At 44.1% G+C, this 18,376-nt stretch overlaps 1 protein-coding gene across 1 annotated transcript in view; it reads right to left on the bottom strand.

Annotated features, from left to right (window-relative positions):
* Nucleotides 1-9,085: 9,085 nt before the first annotated feature.
* ADAMTS8 (ADAM metallopeptidase with thrombospondin type 1 motif 8) overlaps nucleotides 9,086-18,376 on the bottom strand; it is a 28,888-nt gene continuing 19,597 nt past the window's right edge. Inside the window, exons 3-9 of the mRNA XM_035139593.3 lie at nucleotides 17,006-17,138; nucleotides 16,101-16,268; nucleotides 14,449-14,747; nucleotides 13,783-13,966; nucleotides 12,505-12,680; nucleotides 11,978-12,153; nucleotides 9,086-10,117 (exon numbers count right to left, since the gene is read on the bottom strand). Of these exons, the coding sequence (XP_034995484.1) occupies nucleotides 9,385-10,117; nucleotides 11,978-12,153; nucleotides 12,505-12,680; nucleotides 13,783-13,966; nucleotides 14,449-14,747; nucleotides 16,101-16,268; nucleotides 17,006-17,138 (1,869 nt within the window). The 3' untranslated portion in view covers nucleotides 9,086-9,384. The remainder of the gene's footprint in view (nucleotides 10,118-11,977; nucleotides 12,154-12,504; nucleotides 12,681-13,782; nucleotides 13,967-14,448; nucleotides 14,748-16,100; nucleotides 16,269-17,005; nucleotides 17,139-18,376) is intronic.

The raw sequence follows: 18,376 nt of genomic DNA, 5'->3' as shown, positions 1-18,376 counted from the left end.
CGACAGAAAAGACGCACACAGTGACCTTTTGAGTTTTTGGAAGTGCATTGCGAGAGAGAAGAATGAATCAAGAAAATGACAGCATCCAGCATCATGTTAAAGAGACTGGAATTTCACTTCCGGTAGATGACCTCATACATGGGGTGAAGACACACAGAGGATTTTAAGCATGGTAGATGTGGTATGGGTGCACTTTTCTTGCCTTGTCACTTCTTTCAGTGAGTTGGGGGAGAGGGAATGGTTTTGCAAGTTTCTGATGTGTTGGAGAAAGGCTGGCTTAAGTGGGTACCTCTTGGCAAGTGCCCTATTAGCCTGGGCCTGTGACACTGGCAGCGTACCTCTTCCCTTTCTCCCAATCTGCTGGGAGTTCATTATTTTTTTTGTAAGGCAAAGGATGGATGCATGGAAGAACAAATATGCATGTGCTGCTTTGATATCTAGCATTTGATATCTACCAGGCAAGACAAGATGCAAAGTTTGGTTGGCTAACAAAGAACTCACAGATGTTAAGAATGTTATGACTAACTGGATAGCTCAGTTAGAGTGCGGTGCTGCTAACACCAAGGTTACAGGTTTGATCCCCATATGGGATAGCTGCATATACCTGCATTGCAGGGGGTTGGACTATATGATCCTCAGGGTCCCTTCCAATTCTACAATTCTACGATTCTGTCTTCACCGCTGAATACAGCAGTACTCATTTTTGCAGTGCTGCCGCTTTTGCCTGATCTCCAGGTAGCATCACACAATATGTAAATATAAATAGCTAGCAATCTCCCCTTTCTTATCCACCCATTCTGTTCATCCAAAAAGTCCAGATGTTCCCCCTGATAAATAAAGTCTTCCTGCAGTTATTAGAGATAGGTCTGATTTGCATACAGCAGGTGTGGAATTTAGCACTATACCAATTTTTGCGGCTGGCCTTGACTTCTTTTTTTAAAGGGCACATTAGAAAATCTGTTGCTAGTCCTACATATAGTAGACACATTAAAGTTAATGGGCATGACTAACTTAGGTTCTTTAACTTCAGTGGGCCTATTCTGAGTAGAATTTAGTTGTCTGGAACTCCCTGGTATACACATCCCAGAAGAAATAGTGTATGGCTTGGATTCATCTTTTGTTTAATGGGAAATGTATTATACCAGTAAAATGATTTTATACTAAAAAATCAAAAAAATCTAGAGTTTAATGCGAAACTAGAACAAAAAATAGTGAAAGGAAGATAGGTATTATTTCTTACAAACAAAGGAGAACTTCCAAGGATTATCCCAGATATCTGAAAGAATGTGAAGTGCAAGACTTGTGGTTTGGCTCAGGAAACTAACCCTCGGTCATAAGGAACCCTATCTTCTCTTCAACCTTCTTCATAGGGTAATAAATGTTCTTGGCTTCTATAGGAGCTCTCTGCATCCTGCAAAAAGGGAGAGTGGGACTGTTGTTGCCAAATGTCTTGTGTCTACAAAATTAAGATAGCTGTTTGGCAAGGAAAAGCTTTCTGGCTAAGAGTTCCAGTATTTCCTGTACTGGTCAGGTCTCTCAAACCACTTTTTTGTCCTCCTGATGTTTAGGAATTTCTGCTTCTGGTTGCACCCAGAACCTCAAAATGCTGTGGGAGCATCCAAGGTTTTTTGACCAGACAAAGTTCAAATTGGTGGTTAAAGACTGAGGCAGCCCTTTTTCTTTCCTACCAAAAGTGGGATCTAAAACTCCAGACCTTACTCCCTGGTTTAAATGAACCCTCTTCTCCTTTTTTTTGCCCCCTCTAGAGGATTTGGAATTGCCTTTTATGGAGAAGGGCTGTAGCATGGGGGTTTTGTGTGCAGGTAGTTCTAGGTTCAACCCCTGGCATATCCTGTTAAAAAAGCAGGGCTGGGAGCATTGGTGCCGTAGTCCGGGGTCAGGTGGGAAGTCAGAGACCCCTTACTATTTCTGTAGCAGAGTTCCAGTGTCCTACAGCCACCCTATTCAGCATGAAAGGGGAGCTTTTTTAAGTCACTGTGTATGTATTTCAAAGTTAAACATTTAGAAACACTGAAAACGTAAGAAGCTTCAGTTACTATGCATATTAGATAATTAGGTATATTAATTGTATACAGTAATGTGTATATTAGGAGAAATTTGCACTAGAATACTGCTGAAGTTTCAGGAAGAGAGAGAGAGAGAGAGAGAGAGAGAGAGAACACAAACAGATGTGGAATGTGGAGATCTGAACTTAAAATTGGAAAAGTGAGGAAGTGAGAGAAACCTAAATTGGCAGATTCACCCATCCATCACTGATCACTACCAACTATATCTGTTTCAGGCTGCAGCTGTTCCCTCCCTCTGGCTGTTCCAGCGGGATAGCTTTTAGGCAGTCATTAACTGGCTCCGTTCAAGGGGAACAAAAACAGCTTCCCCTTTATTGTCAAAAAGGTGCTGAGGGTCAGACCCCTTGCGTAATGGTGGATCCTCTGTGAAATGTTCTTTTCATTTTCATGTAAGCAGAATGAAGCTGCAGCCTTCACACAAAGCCAAAGAGCCCATCTTAAAACCTGCACCCACTGTGCAGAGTGGCTTTGTTTGAAAGGTTGCCATCTGCAGGAAACAGGGTCATCCTTGCAATGGACTCGCCCGTCTCAAAGCTGCCAGAGCACATTCCGCACTGTTTCAGCCCCGAGAGGGAGCAGCCAAGTAGCACCACGGAATTCCATTGCTTTTCCCCCAAGAATGCACCACATCTTCCAATCTCCCAACACCCAGACGCTGAATGATCTTCAGCGCTGGCATGAAAAAATTCTGCATGTGCTAGATACAGAAATCTGCCTGTACCTTTTTTCCACAAGAAAAAGCAAAGAGGATAACAGGCAGCGGCTTTGATCACACCAACTTTCTGCTGATGGATGTTGCCCAGCAGCAGCAAAGAGTTCTTCCATGCGTTACGCAGAACGAGTTGGCAGACTTCTGGACTGTACCATTGAACATTAGATGGGGTCATTGCCAATGTTCCCTCATGTAAAGAAACTCTCTGTACACCATGAACTAGCACGTCAGGGAGAAAAGAGTAGGGCAGCCCTCTCTGGGATGCAGGAAGCTTTCCAAGTGAAGTCTTTCAGGAAAATATGACCCCTCCACCAACAGTCTGATGTGATTCAGTCTAGCATTCTACCACCTCAAGATTTGCAGTAAAGTACTACACTTGGGCAAAAAAATTGAAAGGCACAAATACAGGATGGGAGACACCTGGCTTGAGAGCAGTACATGTGAAAAGGATCTAGGAGTCCTGGTAAACCACAAACCTGACATGAGTCAACAGTGTGACACAGCAGCTAAAAAAGCCAATGTAATTCTGGGCTGCATCAATAGGAGTATAGCGTCTAGATCAATGGAAGTATTAGTACCACTGTATTCTGCTCTGGTCAGACCTCACCTGGAGTACTGTGTCCAGTTCTGGGCACCACAGTTCAAGAAGGATACTGACAAGCTGGAACGTGTCCAGAGGAGGGCAACCAAAATGGTCAAAGGCCTGGAAACAATGCCTTATGAGGAACGGCTTAGGGAGCTGGGTATGTTTAGCCTGGAGAAGAGAAGGTTAAGGGGTGATATGATAGCCATGTTCAAATATATAAAAGGATGTCATATAGAGGAGGGTGAAAGGTTGTTTTCTGCTGCTCCAGAGAAGTAGACATGGAGCAATGGATTCAAACTACAAGAAAGAAGATTCCACCTAAACATTAGGAAGAACTTCCTGACAGTAAGAGCTGTTCGACAGTGGAATTTGCTGCCAAGAAGTGTGGTGGAGTCTCCTTCTTTGGAGGTCTTTAAGCAGAGGCTTGACAGCCATATGTCAAGAATGCTTTGATGGTGTTTCCTGCTTGGCAGGGGGTTGGACTGGATGGCCCTTGTGGTCTCTTCCAACTCTATGATTCTATGCAGTTGGTAGAGTGTCTCTAAATCTTTGGCCACCTTCTGCATTGTACATTTAAATCCGTATCATAACACTTGAAACAGTCACATATTCCCCTAAAGACTCCTGGGAACTATAGTTAATTTTAAGGGTGCTGAGAGATGTTAGGAGGCCCTTGTTCCCTCACAGGGTTATAGTTCTGAGAGTCCCCTGGGAAAAGAAATTGACTACTGAACCACTCTAAGAATTGTAACTCAGGAGAGTTGGGATCTCATAACAAGTCTCAGTGAGCTTAACAAACCACAGTTCCCAGGATTCTGTGCCTGTTTAAAGTGGTTTGATACTGCTTTCAGCATACTGTATAGTACAGATGGGCCATTTGTCTACATGGGCATGGGCATTACATTTTGAAAGCAAGAAGAGCCAAACTACCCTATTTTTGTCCCCAAGTGCCCAGTGCTGTCCTTGGTCTGTTTACATGAAGAGCAGCACGGGGCCTTACTTTGAGCAAGGATGCCAAATGCCATGTTAAGTTACAAGGTGGAGGCATAGAATTGTGGGGAGGCTCCATGCTGACCCTCTTGCTAGAAGTGTCAAGATGGAACTTTAACAAAGTGGATCTGCCTTTCTTAAGGTTGAATCCAACCTAGTTTCTCATACAACTGAATTCTTAAATAAGAAGCTATTCCCCCTCCTCAACACCAAGTTAATTCAGGATATAATTCTGAGTCATTTTGACATTTTGACATTTCTTGGAAAAGAAATTTAAGGACCACATAGGTTTTGATGCAGGAGGAACCTCGTTGCAAGCCCATTGTACACTAAATGTAAAGGAAGGCGTTAGGCCAGCCTTCACTAAACTGATGCACTGGATGGTGCTGATGGAAGTTGTAGTCTGAAACATCTGGAGGGCACTTGATTGGCAAAACCAGCATTAGAAAAACCAGCACTGACCTTCTAATGGTGTGTACAGACTACTACATGGGTAACCAACACCATGTTGGCTACCCTTGGAGTACTAACTCTTACAGCAGAAATGAGCAGGCTCCAGGACTTGTAGGTTCCACTAAAATAGAGACTGGTGTATAGGTGGATAAAGGAATAGGGTGCCCCTAAGCACATGTTAAGCCCAGTATTTTGTTGTCAGTACCATGTCACTCCTTGGAACTACTGCTTGTGTGCTTTTCTGAGTGACGGGTGGAAAAGTATGTTGCATGTTAAAGCCTTCTCTATATAAAAGAATTTTACTGGGAGATAAAATGTTCAGTTGATAGACAGTACATCTCAGGAGGGTCCTGATTAAGCAGAAGTGAAGAAGGAACCACATGTTATGGAGGCACACCCTTGTTTCACAAATATGTACACTCCAGTTAACACAAATACAAGGGTGAGGAGGAGCATGTGCAGGAAAGAAGTGGCAGCTTGGAGGGCTGCATAACTCTCCACACCTACTAGCTCTCCACTGTTATCCGCTTCCAGACCATGGAATATTAGCATGTGTGATCAACATAAGATGCTGCTTTATAGTACTGGTCCAACTACCATAGTCCTGTCTGCACTAGCTGAGAGCAGCTCTCCAGGGTTTCAGGTGGGAGTCTTCTCCAGACACCTGGAAACTGAATCCTGGGACTGTTCACATGCAAAGAATGCGTTCTACTATGGCCCTTCCCAAGAGGTCCAAGAACCCAGTCTTTGCTCCCCAACACACATGCTTCTACTACTACATGCTAAATCCCATTAATTTCAGAGGAATCCAACTCTCAATGCTTAGGAGACGGGGGTGTAAGTTAACATGTGCCTCCTGCACTAACTTGTTCTTTGGCGTTCAGTATTTAACCACTGGAATTACTAGCAGGATCATGCCTGCTGGTGTAAGATTCAGAATGAAATATGATATATTTCACAGCCGGATAGTGTTACTGCCAAGCATTGGAGCAAAGTGCGCATTACAATGGATTGTGAGGATAGTTCCTGGAACTCAGTGTAAGTATTTCTATCCTCTTGAACAGGAACAGTTGACTAGCGTATCTATTAGCAATGCTGCATCCTTCAACCTCCCTTCCTCCCTGCAACTCTATAGAGCTGAGGTTTGCTTTTTGAAGCAGCTTGTCACGCAAGCTCCACCTGCTGAAATCTCTTCTGCACAACTATTAAAGGTGCAGGAGTACTGCCCTTTTTTGCTTCTGACCATCCTAGTTCTCTTCTCACTGTCCCCAGAGATGCCAGCTATTGAACTCAGAACCTTCCCCATGAAAGCATATGCTCTGCTATCCTGGTAAGGCTCAGTGCAAACTTGCCCTAGTGAGAGATGGGAAGGTGTCAAGCTTAAGGCTTGGGTGCTCACCTTTTACTTCCAGGTAGCATGGGCAATGTATGTTCCCGAGCATCTCCTTTGCTGCCAGGGAGCATGGGAAATATTGCTTACGATGCATCCCAGTTCAATTAACTGAGACAAGCAAGGGCTGGGAACTCCATTTTCCATGCGTCCCAGTGGCAACAATAGCACTGGGGCCCAAGCTTGAGACCTCTCCAGTGCTTTTTATAAACTATATAGCAATTTGAACTTTAAGGATGGATAAGCCATTATGAAGAATGTAGGGCTTTTAATTGGTGCACAGTAATTAGAGCTACAATCCTAAGTCTTGGGTAGAAATGGAATACAAGGGTGATATGAAAGATTTAGCAACATAACATCTGCTGGATATTCTCTTAGTTTTTTGGGGTGGAAAGTTGCAATTTTGATTCAGTGGAAATATTTTCTGAACTTCTACATAATGCCATTATTTTCCCTGTGTGCTATAGCTTCAGCCCCATTCCTGTCCTCCCCACTCTCTGAGTTGCTACTTCTCCCTTCTCCCTAGGTAACACATGGTTTTTAAGGGATCACATGGTGAAGAGGATGGCATTAGAATGTCACGTATCCAATCGGATTGATGGCAACTGAGAGGAAAGGCAAATGGTACATAAGAAGAGGCCCTGCTGGATCAAACCAAAGGCCCATCTATTCTTGCATTCTTTTTCACAAGGAATGCCAAAAAAATACCACAGGGGAGATGTTTTTCAGCTTTTCCAAAAGTGCTTATAGAAACTGAGTAGCCAAAGCATGTGAAAGTCACCAATATCTTTCTAGAATATATAGATTATACATTCATACCATACGTTTAAAGCACTCACATACCACTTTTAACTGTCATGGACAATCCTGGGAATTGTAGTTTGTTAAGGGGGTTGGGAATTGTAGCTCTATGAGTTCAGCATCTTTAACAAACTCAGGTTCCCAGGGTCCTCTGGGGGAAGTAATGATTGTTAAAGTGGTATCATAATGCTTTAAATGTGTGGTGTGGATATGACCTTATCAGCTTTGGGAATGTTAACACTGTCTATGAGCATGATGCCATACACTTAAAGCAGAGACAGTAGAAATGGCTTTAGCTTTGATGCCTAGTTCCTTTATCCAATAGCTGTAATGTGATATCTAATCACTGTTTCCCTGTTTCATGTGCATGAACCTTGAGTCACCCTAGCATGAAAGCCAGTATGAAGACATGGTACATATAATAAATCCACAAGTAAAAGCAAGCTGTTGGGTGGGGAGAGGTACTGGAGAAATAGGCGTAAATATAATCACATCCATATATACACTGAAACTGAGCCAACTATTTACAAGTAATGAAATACACAGTAGGTATTCCGGTTTCTTTTTCTGAATAATCGCCTTATCCAAACATGTAGCTGACAAACACATAATGGCCTGGAAGCAACAAAGGTTTCCATAGAAAAGGAAATGCCAAACTGTGCTCAACCCAAGAGACGGCTGAGATTCCTTTCTTAGACTGTATTACGCAACTGGGCAAAGGCATCCAAATGTTTTGGATCAATGAGCCTGTGTCAATTTTCAACGTATCTTGTTGTGTCTCAGTTTATAGAGTTTGTTTGCTGAACTCACTTCCTGATTTACAAAGCCTGGATCCAACTGGGAAGAGAGTTTTATTTTCAGGCCATGGCGGGACATTGCTTGGTGACATCACCAAGGAACCGTTTTCAAGGACAATACTCAGAGTAGATCAGTTGAAATTAATTAACCCAAGTTAGTCATGTCCTTTAACTTCAATAGGTTTGCTTTGAATAGGACTAGAAGCCCAATTGTATCTCCCTTCCCTAAAACAATGGGTGGTGGTATACCTTTCATAGATTTTAGAGTTAAATCTACCGGTATACTGTATCATCTTTCTTCTGCTCACAGCATTATTATTAAGCTTAACAAAGCTTCCCAATTGGCAGATGTTGTTGCATGGCAACGAAAAGGAGGATAAGCCACACCTGCCATTTTCAATCCCTAAAAGCCAGGGGTGGGGATTGAATGCTGCATGTCAGTGTCGTTCTGATCATGCTGCTATAAACCGCGACAAGATGCTCTGGTCAGAGAGCAGGTGAAAAGAGAGGCGAAAGAAGCCGCCTTATACTGAGCTAGATCCTTGAGCCATCTAGCTGAGTCTTATCCACACTGACTGGCAGCAATGGCCCTCCAGGGTTTCAGACAAGCTTGCCTTTGATTGAACCTGGGGCCTCTTGCATGCAAAGGAGATGTTCTACCACTGAGCTACAACTCTTCCCAGGGTTTCTATGTCCCTCATGCTGCTGTTCCCAATGACACGAGAGTGCAGGTATCAGATCAGTCAGCTGGACAATTTTGATCTAATGGAGAACCAGTCTACTGTAGACCATGGCCAACAAATCACTGCAAGAAAAACATCACCATATAAGAAACACTGTATATAACATGCCTTCGACTAATCCAGAACAGGTTTGAATTGTGTACCTTGTTTTGCAGCTGAGACAACGGTCGGAAAGTCAGTTACTCCAGCAGAATCCTTCTGATTAGGAGCTACGAGTATCATGGCCAGCGTGGGATTAAGTGGTCTGCTCAGCTATATACAGGTATTCAACACGGGGGCTGGGTTAGGGGCCCACAGTAGATAGTTGCTATACTGATTATGGGAGCTGCATAGCTACTACTGAAAAACTGATTGAGGGTATCCCTGGATTTGAAGAGTGGCAGGTTCTTAGATGCCATCTCTGTGATAAGACCCACAAAAAAGCTTGGGGGAAGTGTGAGCAAAATTCAGGTCCAGTTTGGGAACAGCTGTTTATAAATTCTCCTAGGTGTAAAATAGTGGCCTGGGAAAAAAAAGATTTTTTCCCCAAAAAATAATTACCATTATTCATCCAAAATCCCATACTATTCCACGCCCGCGCCCCTGAGGTAGATGCCAAATTGGAGGAAGACAATGCAAGAGAGAGAGAGAAAAAAAGAAAGTGGTTGGTATTCAATGCCTGCTATTCTTTCAAACAGGTCTACCCAGCAGGGCCTGTTCAGGTCAATTAGTGCACATTTGCCTTTAAACCTACATCCTTGCTTGGCCATGCCAAGCCTGGTTCGGGTCAGGTTATGAGCCTATGTTACACATGCCTCTGATCATGTGTCGGCCATCCCTTTGCCCTCAGCACTCTTGAAGCATGCAGGCGGTGGTAGCTGCTGGCGGCCGCGGTGAACCACATTTCTCCGAGGCGATAGGTTTCCCTGTGTAGTCAACGCACAAGGAGCTTCGTGTCCGCATTCCCTCTCCACACGTTTGAGAACAGGGGGACCAAGGCCCCATCTGCCAGATGGGGCACGGGAAGTCACTGCAGGGCTTGATGTCCTCAGGCTTGAGGGATTTGTTGCAGGCTGAGGAGGCCTGACCTTCCACGTCCAGGCACTCCACTGCTCGTCTCTGCCAGCCAGAGCCGCATGATTTCGAGCACTCGGACCAGTCTCCCAGGACCCACTGTGACGTCAGCATGGGCTTGATTACGTTGGCCAAGTTCTTCTCCTTGCTCTTCTGTTTGCTGAAGTGGACGTCCTTGGGGATAAAGAAGGTGTATCTCACCCTTGGGGGGAACAGCTCAGCAGAAACGGTCAACACCTGGACAGTAAGTGGCTCTGGGAGCTTCTGGTAACTTTGGATGCGTTCCAGGGTGGTAAGAGAGCCACTGTATCTCAGGACAGTCCCCTTGATGAAAATGTCTTCTTCCATAGCTGAAATGGCAAGGTTTCCATTCAAGAGGTATTTGCCATCCAGGGTTTTCAGGGCTAAATAGTTCTGGTCGGGCCACACCCCTCGGCGACCATGTTGCTTGATGTCAATATTGGTTGCTCCCGCGGGGATTGTGACAATGTCGTTATATCCAAATCTGTGGAGACCAAAGAGACTTGTTTGTTTGTTGTATTAATATTGTGGTGGCCTCTGGCTTTAAACAATAAAAGTTTCATTTATTCATCCATCCATCCATAGTTAGATAATTTTGTTACGTCAATGGTTTCTAAAAACCTGTTTTTATTTCAAATTTTAAATCATTATTTCATACTGCTTCATGCAAATGCTTTTAAAAATTAAGTGGCATGAAATAAATAATAAAATGAATCACTAATATGTATTATATCTACCACAGAATGAAACTGGCTTAAGTTGTCATCTCTTCCAAGCTACCCCTAGGAACTGTGGTTATGTCAGGGGACAAAGGACCACTAAGGGAATGCCCAGTACCCTCACCAAACCTGCAAGTCCCAGGATTCTTGGAGTTGGGGGAGGAAGGGGTGATAATTCAAAAGCAGTTAGGGCTGTTGCTGCATCAGGTACAGCATCCTAGAAATGTAGCAGAAGCTAGAGAGACACTTCATTTCCCAAGAAAAGAGGGAATTGGACAGATGTGTTTTGATCATAAATACAATGTTTTGTTTTGTTTTTTACAATTCTTTTATACAGGTGAAGCTCGGAAAATTAGAATATCGTCGAAAAGTGCATTTATTTCAGTAATGCAACTTAAAAGGCGAAAGCAATATATGAGATAGATGCATGACATGCAAAGCAAGATATGGCAAGCCTTTATTTGTTGTAATTGTAATTATTTGTCGTTAGGCAGGTCAATTATGAATGGAATGTAATTAATGAAATGTAATAGTGATGCTTGTTTTTGTTTGTTTTTGTATTATTGTAACTATTTGTTTTATTACTGTGAAATTTCCAAAAGAAAGCATTTGTAAACATTAAAATAAAAAATAATAAGTTGCATTACTGAAATAAATGCACTCTTCGACAATATTCTAATTTTCCGAGTTTCACCTGTATATTCCTGTCTCAAATGCCTGGATGGAGTACTGTAAGAATATTGCTGTCTGCCTGAAGTTCAAGGTCTGTTTCTCACTTGACGGTTGTTGGAGAACTAGGCTGACATATCCTTAACAATGGTAGCTGGCAGATCCTTGTTCTTGCTTGCACATCAGAGCTGTTTCTGGATTCCTCAGCTCAGTTACACAGCCCATGCCCCACTTGTAGGAACATACACTGACTGGCAGCAGCTATCCTGGGTTTAGGTAGGGTTCTCTCCCAGCCCTACCTGGAGATGCTGGGAAGTGAACCTGGAATCTTCCGCATGCAAAGCAGATGCTCTGTCACTGAGCTATTGTTGTTGTTGTTATTATTATTATTAACAACCTACTTCACAGCAGAAAGCCATCAAAATAGCATACAAAATAAAACCGTAATAAAACAGAAACTCTCAAAAACAATAACACTATTCCTATAAACTCCAGAAAGAGCACAACAATTTTCTTCAGCTACAAAATTGATATTCCATAAAGGACCATGGCCCCTTCTGCAAAGGGACCCTCCCCTGTCCTCAGCAGGGAAACTGCCTTATACATCAGTCGATCTATCTTACTACTGTTTGCACTGATGGGCAGTGCCTCTCCAGGGATACAGACAGGGGACATTCCTAGCTGTGCCTGAAGATGCCAGGAACTGAAACTAGGGCCTTCTTCTACATGCAAAGCAGGTGCTCTGCTACTGAGCTACGAGTTCCCCCCTTTGATCTATGATTTTTGTGCTTCTGCATCACCATCTCTATATCCAGCTCCAGAACCATAATAAACAACAAATCAGGTCAGCCCTCGCCTCCTATGCAGTCTTCCTCTGGTCTACCCTGCCCTTACCCAACCATCTCCCTCCTTTGCAATACTAGGATTGGCTCAAGCTGCCCTGGTCTGCCTCATACTTAGATTTGTTGAGTGAGCCAGATATTTTCTTGCAAGTTGAGCCGTTGCCACCGCAAATCCCACACTTGTCTAGCTTCTTGGGCGAACCAATGATGTGGTCACAGCCAGCCTTGATGCACTGCCCACTCACACAAACAGAGAGGGTGTCGGGTGCACAGAGGGTCCCATCAGCCACCTGAAACAAAAACAAAGTGAGAGCAAAGTGAGGTTCCATTGCCCTTCTCTGTGATACCATGATTTAGGACAGGCAGCCCCAAACACGGCCCTCCAGATGTTTTGGGACTGCAACTCCCATCATCCCTGACCACTGGTCCTGTTAGCTAGGGATGATGGGAGTTGTAGCCCCGAAATATCTGGAGCGCTGAGTTTGGGGATGCCTGATTTAGGATAACCCCAATCTGCTAAAATGTACATACAGTTTGCACATAGTTCATTTTTTTTTGCTTTTTTGTTTAATTGGAAAAAGAAGCTCAAGTGTGCTGTAAAGGGATTTTGAGGTTACTCTCAGAGCAAGAGCAAGTCTTACTTTGGACTCAAACACTTTGAATTGACGGGTTCCCCCTTTAGCGCGGCAGAACAGCTTGCAGCGGTCTCGAGGTGACACGCCTGTGTACATGGGGACCCACTCCAGCAGATTCCCATTTGTGTCTGTATAGTTGTAACTGTCATACTTTTCACACTGTTGCTCTCGAAAACTCTTGCCTGCAAAGGAAAGGAAAGGCACCTGATTGCACATGAAGACATGGAAGCCCAGAAAAACAGCCATAGCCATCCTGGCTAGAAGCCATTGATAGCCTTCTCCTCCATGAATTTGCCTAATCCTCTTTTAAAGCCATCTAGGGTTCTCTGTGACATGCTTCTGTAGCAAGTCCTGATCTTGTTCATGTTAAAGGGCATAGCTAGACTGCAGCCATTGGTCGCATTCAGACCATACATTGGAAGCGCTATGCTATCACATTAGACCAGAGCTTTCCAAACTTTTCATGTTGGTGACACACTTTTTAGACATGCATCATTTCACGACACAGTAATTCAGTTTTACTAGCAAACTGGAGGTTAAACTAACCCCTTTCCAGCCCTGGGAGGAGGACAGGGAGCGCTTGCCCAACACACCTTCACACTGCAGCCAACACACGAATGCATTGCTACACACAGTTTGGAAAGCTCTGTGTTGGACAGTCACAGCTTCCCCCAAAGCATTCTGGGAGCTCAGGTTGTTAAGAGTGTTGAGTGTTATTTGGAGACTCCTATTCTCCCCCCAGAGCTACAATCCTCAGAGTGGCTTAAAAAGCAATCCTTCCTCCCAGGGAACTTTTGAGAACTGTAGTTCTGGGAGGGCAATAGGGATCTCCTAGCAACTCTTAGCAGTCAATAGCAGACTACAGCTCCCAGAATTATTTGGGAGAATCCATGATTGTTTAAAGTGATACCAAAGTGCTTTAATTGTATAGTGTGAATTTGGCCTTAAACTAAGTTAATAGTCATTCTGTCATTCCAGGGACCCCAGATATTGTAGTTTTCTGGAGAGGCAATATTAATGATCTCTAACAGGTCATTCTCTGCATCCTGACTAGACTAAAAATCCCAGGATTCATGACAGATAAAGCAATATAAAACTGACAAATGTCTGCAGTGTAGTTAACCCTTACAATATATTAGCTGATATCTTAACGGCTTCCTGCCCATCCTTACAATGGTTGCATTCTTGTCACAAGCTATTTCCCTTTGGTTGGGGTGGGGTCAGCTCTGCTTCTTCCTTCTGGAGTCAGTGGGAATTAAGGTTTGCCGGGAAACAGCTGATTACCATTCGGTGGGCATTCCTCAGTGTGGCATGATTCATACTTGACTCTTTGGCCTTCGCAGTATTTGCCTCCGTTCTTAGGTGTTGGGTTGTCACACCCTCTTTCGGAGAAATGCACTCCTCCACCACATGTCCTGGAACAAGGCCTCCAAGGGCTCCAGGGCCCCCAGTTTCCATCCACTGCCGGCTGCAAAATACAAATCCCTGAGTTAAGGCCCTGATTCCAGCTGATTTGCCACTGGGAGGCTACCCCAGCCCCCGTCATCATGGTAGAGAGAAGACCAGCTTGCCCCCCATCCATTGGCCAGCAATGGGGAAGTTGCTCCAATGCTGGCTTTCCCTTTTCCCTCCCTGGTCCTCTTTCCTTTTGTATCATGTCTACTGGATTTGTATAGCAAGTAGAAATTTTTGCATGCTTTAGTTATGATGATGATGATGATGATGATGATGATGATGATGATATCAGGCGTGAAGGGAAGATACATGATCCCTGTATATTTTTCCATGTGAGTGGGAAGGTGTCCCTGTGTTTATAATTTTGAAATGGCAGGAAGAGAAAGGGGTACACACCCCTTCCTGTTTGGAGGAGAGATCATAGAAACTGTGTTATTCAAGTGTTATTTGGCCTTTAGTAAGAGATGGGCTGCCTGCTTCTCACTAGATGATTACCTTGGGCATCACTGTGTCTTGGGCCACACAGTGTCCATCCAAACACATCTTCTCTGCCCCACAGGGTGTCCCATCTGCCCAGGGCAAGCTACCATTCCTGGTGTGGCACAGGCGCTCCCCTGCCTCCAGCTTACACCACAGCTGGGAACAGATGTCCTCCTGCGTGGTGTTTGGGCAGTGTCGAAACTCCTTGCCAAAGATCTGTTGGCACTGATGATCAAGGTTGTATAGTGGGACTTGGCCTGGAAGTTCTGTGGGGAGGGCAATGGGTTCGGCAGGTTTGTCAAGCAGGCAGTCACCTGGTGAGGGAGAGAGGTAAAGAAGGTCACACCAAAGGCTACTCTTTTTTATTCATTTCAATAATGAATAATAAGGATTTCAAAGGATGGTTGTATTTTAGCTTGCATATTGTTTAGGAAAGTGTGAATCAGGTAAAGGTAAAGGTAAAGGGACCCCTGACCATTAGGTCCAGTCGTGACCGACTCTGGGCTTGCTCGCTCATCTCGCATTATTGGCCGAGGGAGCCGGCGTATAGCTTCCAGGTCATGTGGCCAGCATGACAAAGCTGCTTCTGGCAAACCAGAGCAGCACATGGAAACGCCGTTTACCTTCCCGCTGTAGCGGTTCCTATTTATCTACTTGCATTTATTTTGACGTGCTTTCAAACTGCTATGTTGGCAGGAGCTGGGATCAAGCAATGGAGCTCACCCCGTCACAGGGATTCAAACCGCCGACCTTCTGATCAGCAAGCCCTAGGCTCAGTGGTTTAACCACAGCGCCACCTGGTAGGCATGCCTTTAAATGTGTACTGAATCAGCTTCCCAGCTACTGCACAGCCAAAGTCAAATTGCATACATAACAAAAGAAGTCTGTATTCCAATTGGAAATATCACCAAATCTAGAGAAGCTAAGGATTTCCTTGCATAAGAACAACCTGCTGGACCAGGCCAATGGCCCAATGAGTCCAGCATTCTGTTCTCACAGTGGCCAAGCAGATAGATAGATGCCTGTGGGAAACTCACAAGCAGGACTTGAGCTCACAAGGGCACTTTCCCCTCCTGTGGTTTCCAGTAACTGGTGTTCAGAAGCATTGATGCCTCCAACCATAATGGCTAATAGCTACCCACTCTCCTCCATAAATTTGCCCAATCCTCTTCTAAATCCAAGCTGGAGGCCATCACTACCTCCTGTGGGAGCAACCTTCACAGTTTATGCCAGGCACCCCCAAACTTCAGCCCTCCAGATGTTTTGGACTACAATTCCCATCTTCCCCGGCCACTGATCCTGTTAGCTAGGGATCATGGGAGTTGTAGGCCAAAACATCTGGAGGGCTGCAGTTTGGGGATGCCTGGTTTATGCGCTGCATGAAGAAGTACTTTGCTTTACCTATCCTAAAATCATAAAACTGTAGCACATGAAAAGTTGCATGAGTGTTCCGATTCTGACACATGGCCTATCTTGAGTTTGGCATTGACTAAATGCCTTGTGCAACTGAAGATGGAGAAACCACAATATTGTCAGGGGAGGGTGTACCCTGAGATGTAATCTTGACATTACCAAGGAGTTTCTAATAGCCATTCTCAAAAGATGGATGGGCATCAATGGGACTGTCTCAGCAGACATCTGAAAAGGATAGCAAGTTTGATACCTACCGTGCCCTCCATCCAGAAATTCTGTGATGTGCATGGCACTGCAAGGGGACCATGGCAGAGTCTTGTTTAAGTGGATGAACAGAGGGGCCATCATGTGATGCTTCCCTAAGGTCCCAAAGTTCTTCTCACAGGCCTTGGAATCGTCATGAGGCATGCTGAGTACATGCCCTGGAATGAAAGACCGTAGAAACAGGAGGTGAGTGAGCTATTCCTGCCTTTCTGAACTGATAATTGTCTTTGGAGATGGCTTCATTGCCCTAAAGTCCTTCGCAACATCTCTCCCATCCCCAAAGTGCTGTAATACCCTAGTAAACTTCTTTCCAAGTCTGCCATCTGAAAGCTGCGCTCACCCTGTACACAAAAAGCCACTGAAAATAAAAAAGTTTCCCTAAAACAAAGCTTCGATTTTCAGCGCCATGATCCCCATTATGCAATAAGAAAACCTGCAGATTTTCAATTTTTGCAGCACTCTTCTGCAACATTAGCACACTGCATAGTTTATTCTGCTTTTGCTAGCTAATTATACAACAGTGCACATGGCAATGAAAAACTTGTTCAGCAACTACTTGGGAAACGACTGTAGCTCAGTGATTGAGAACATGCCATGCAGGCAGAGAGTTTCAGGTTCAATTCTCATCACAGGACTGGGAAAGTTTTGTGGCAGCCACTGCCAGTCAGTGCAGACAATATTGAAGCAGATGACCAGTGTTTAGACTCCGTAAAAGATAGCTTCTGAGATTCCATTGGCTTCCTAAATTTCAGCAGTCCTAGTTTAAATATATGCAAGCTTGTATTTCCAACTATGAGGGCTAGAAAAGGGTGGTGTTTTTATTATTATTAAAGAATGGCACTATGATGGGCTTCCTCCCGCCTGCTGTGCACATCAATATGGGCATGGTAACTACCTAGTTCATGGGCCAAGGTGTAGGCTGCCTGGAGACCCTCATCTTCGATCACAGAACAGCTCTTGTTTGGGTTGCACATGGTGCCTGTCTCAGCCACTCCGAGGGTCCTGCAGCCCTGGTGTCCACAGAAATCCTGTGAGGGAGAAAATGAAACAGAAACTAGTACGCAAAGGAAACGGAGCCACCATCACCCCCAATGGACCACTCACACAACAATGTAAATGAACAGATCGTTCCACACTTGAAAGGAACTGATGTTTCAGTGGGGCAGCACATACCTTCTGGAACTCCCTTCCCCTTGACATCAAGGCAATCAGTATTTTAATGCTGGTTCTAAATGTGTTTTATTGTATTATAACTACTGTTTTAAACTACTTTGTTTTTATTACATTGTGTTTTAAAATTGTCTTTAAAATTGTAAGTTGCATTGAATCCCAGCTTGGGATTTTTAAAAAATTTATAGCCCTGAGGTTTTTCTTAGGTCAACTTGTTTTTTAACTTCTGGTTTTTACCAATAATTTTAATGTATATTTTATGTAAACCACTGAGAGTTTTATTAAAAAACCCACACCAATTAAGTGGTATACAAATCCTGTTTTTTTAAAAAGCAAATAGTGAGGAGCCCCACCTAATATCTATTCTGTTATCTTTTTAGTGCCAGGGGAAGACCTCGTCATTCTCCAAGGGCTTTTTGATCTTAGAATTTGTTAATTATTTTAAGCCACTGTGAGGGTTTTTAAATAGAACTGTAGAATTTTAGATATTGATGGTACCCCCAAGGGTCACCGAGTCCAACTGCCTGGAATGCAGGAATCACAGCTCAAGAGTTCGTAGCAGATAGCCTCCAGTGAAGGAGAGTCTACCACTCTCTACCTTCCTCTCTTGGTGATTTGTTATATGTTTCAGTTGCTGGCTTTGCTATATTATTTTATCAAACAGTATTGTTTTCAATCTTCCTGTTAGTCCAGCCTTCTAAACAAACCCTTATGTCACGCATCCCCAAACTCGGCCCTCCAGCTGTTTTGGGACTACAATTCCCATCATCCCTGACCACTGGTCCCGTTAGCTAGGGATGATGGGAGTTGTAGTCCCAAAACAGCTGGAGGGCCGAGTTTAGGGGTGCCTTCCTTATGTCTTTGGGGTGGGGAGGGTGTCATTCCTAACAGATATTTACTGTAGGTGTACTCTTATCTCAAACATTTTGATATGAATGCACATGCTCTTTCCCGCTCTGCATACAGTTCAGACTTCTAACAGTCATTTTTCCGGTTGCCTATTGCAAAGAGGAAAAATGGCAATGTAACAAAGGGTGCTTCCACATGACCGCTTTATTAAACCTTCACCCTGGTTTGTTTGCAGGGAGATTAGACG

Source organism: Zootoca vivipara, chromosome 14, assembly GCF_965207765.1.
Source record: "Zootoca vivipara chromosome 14, rZooViv2.hap1.1, whole genome shotgun sequence".
Lineage (NCBI taxonomy): Eukaryota > Metazoa > Chordata > Lepidosauria > Squamata > Lacertidae > Zootoca > Zootoca vivipara.
Note: the sequence above shows the minus strand (reverse complement) of the source record. Positions and strands in the feature narration are given on the sequence as shown.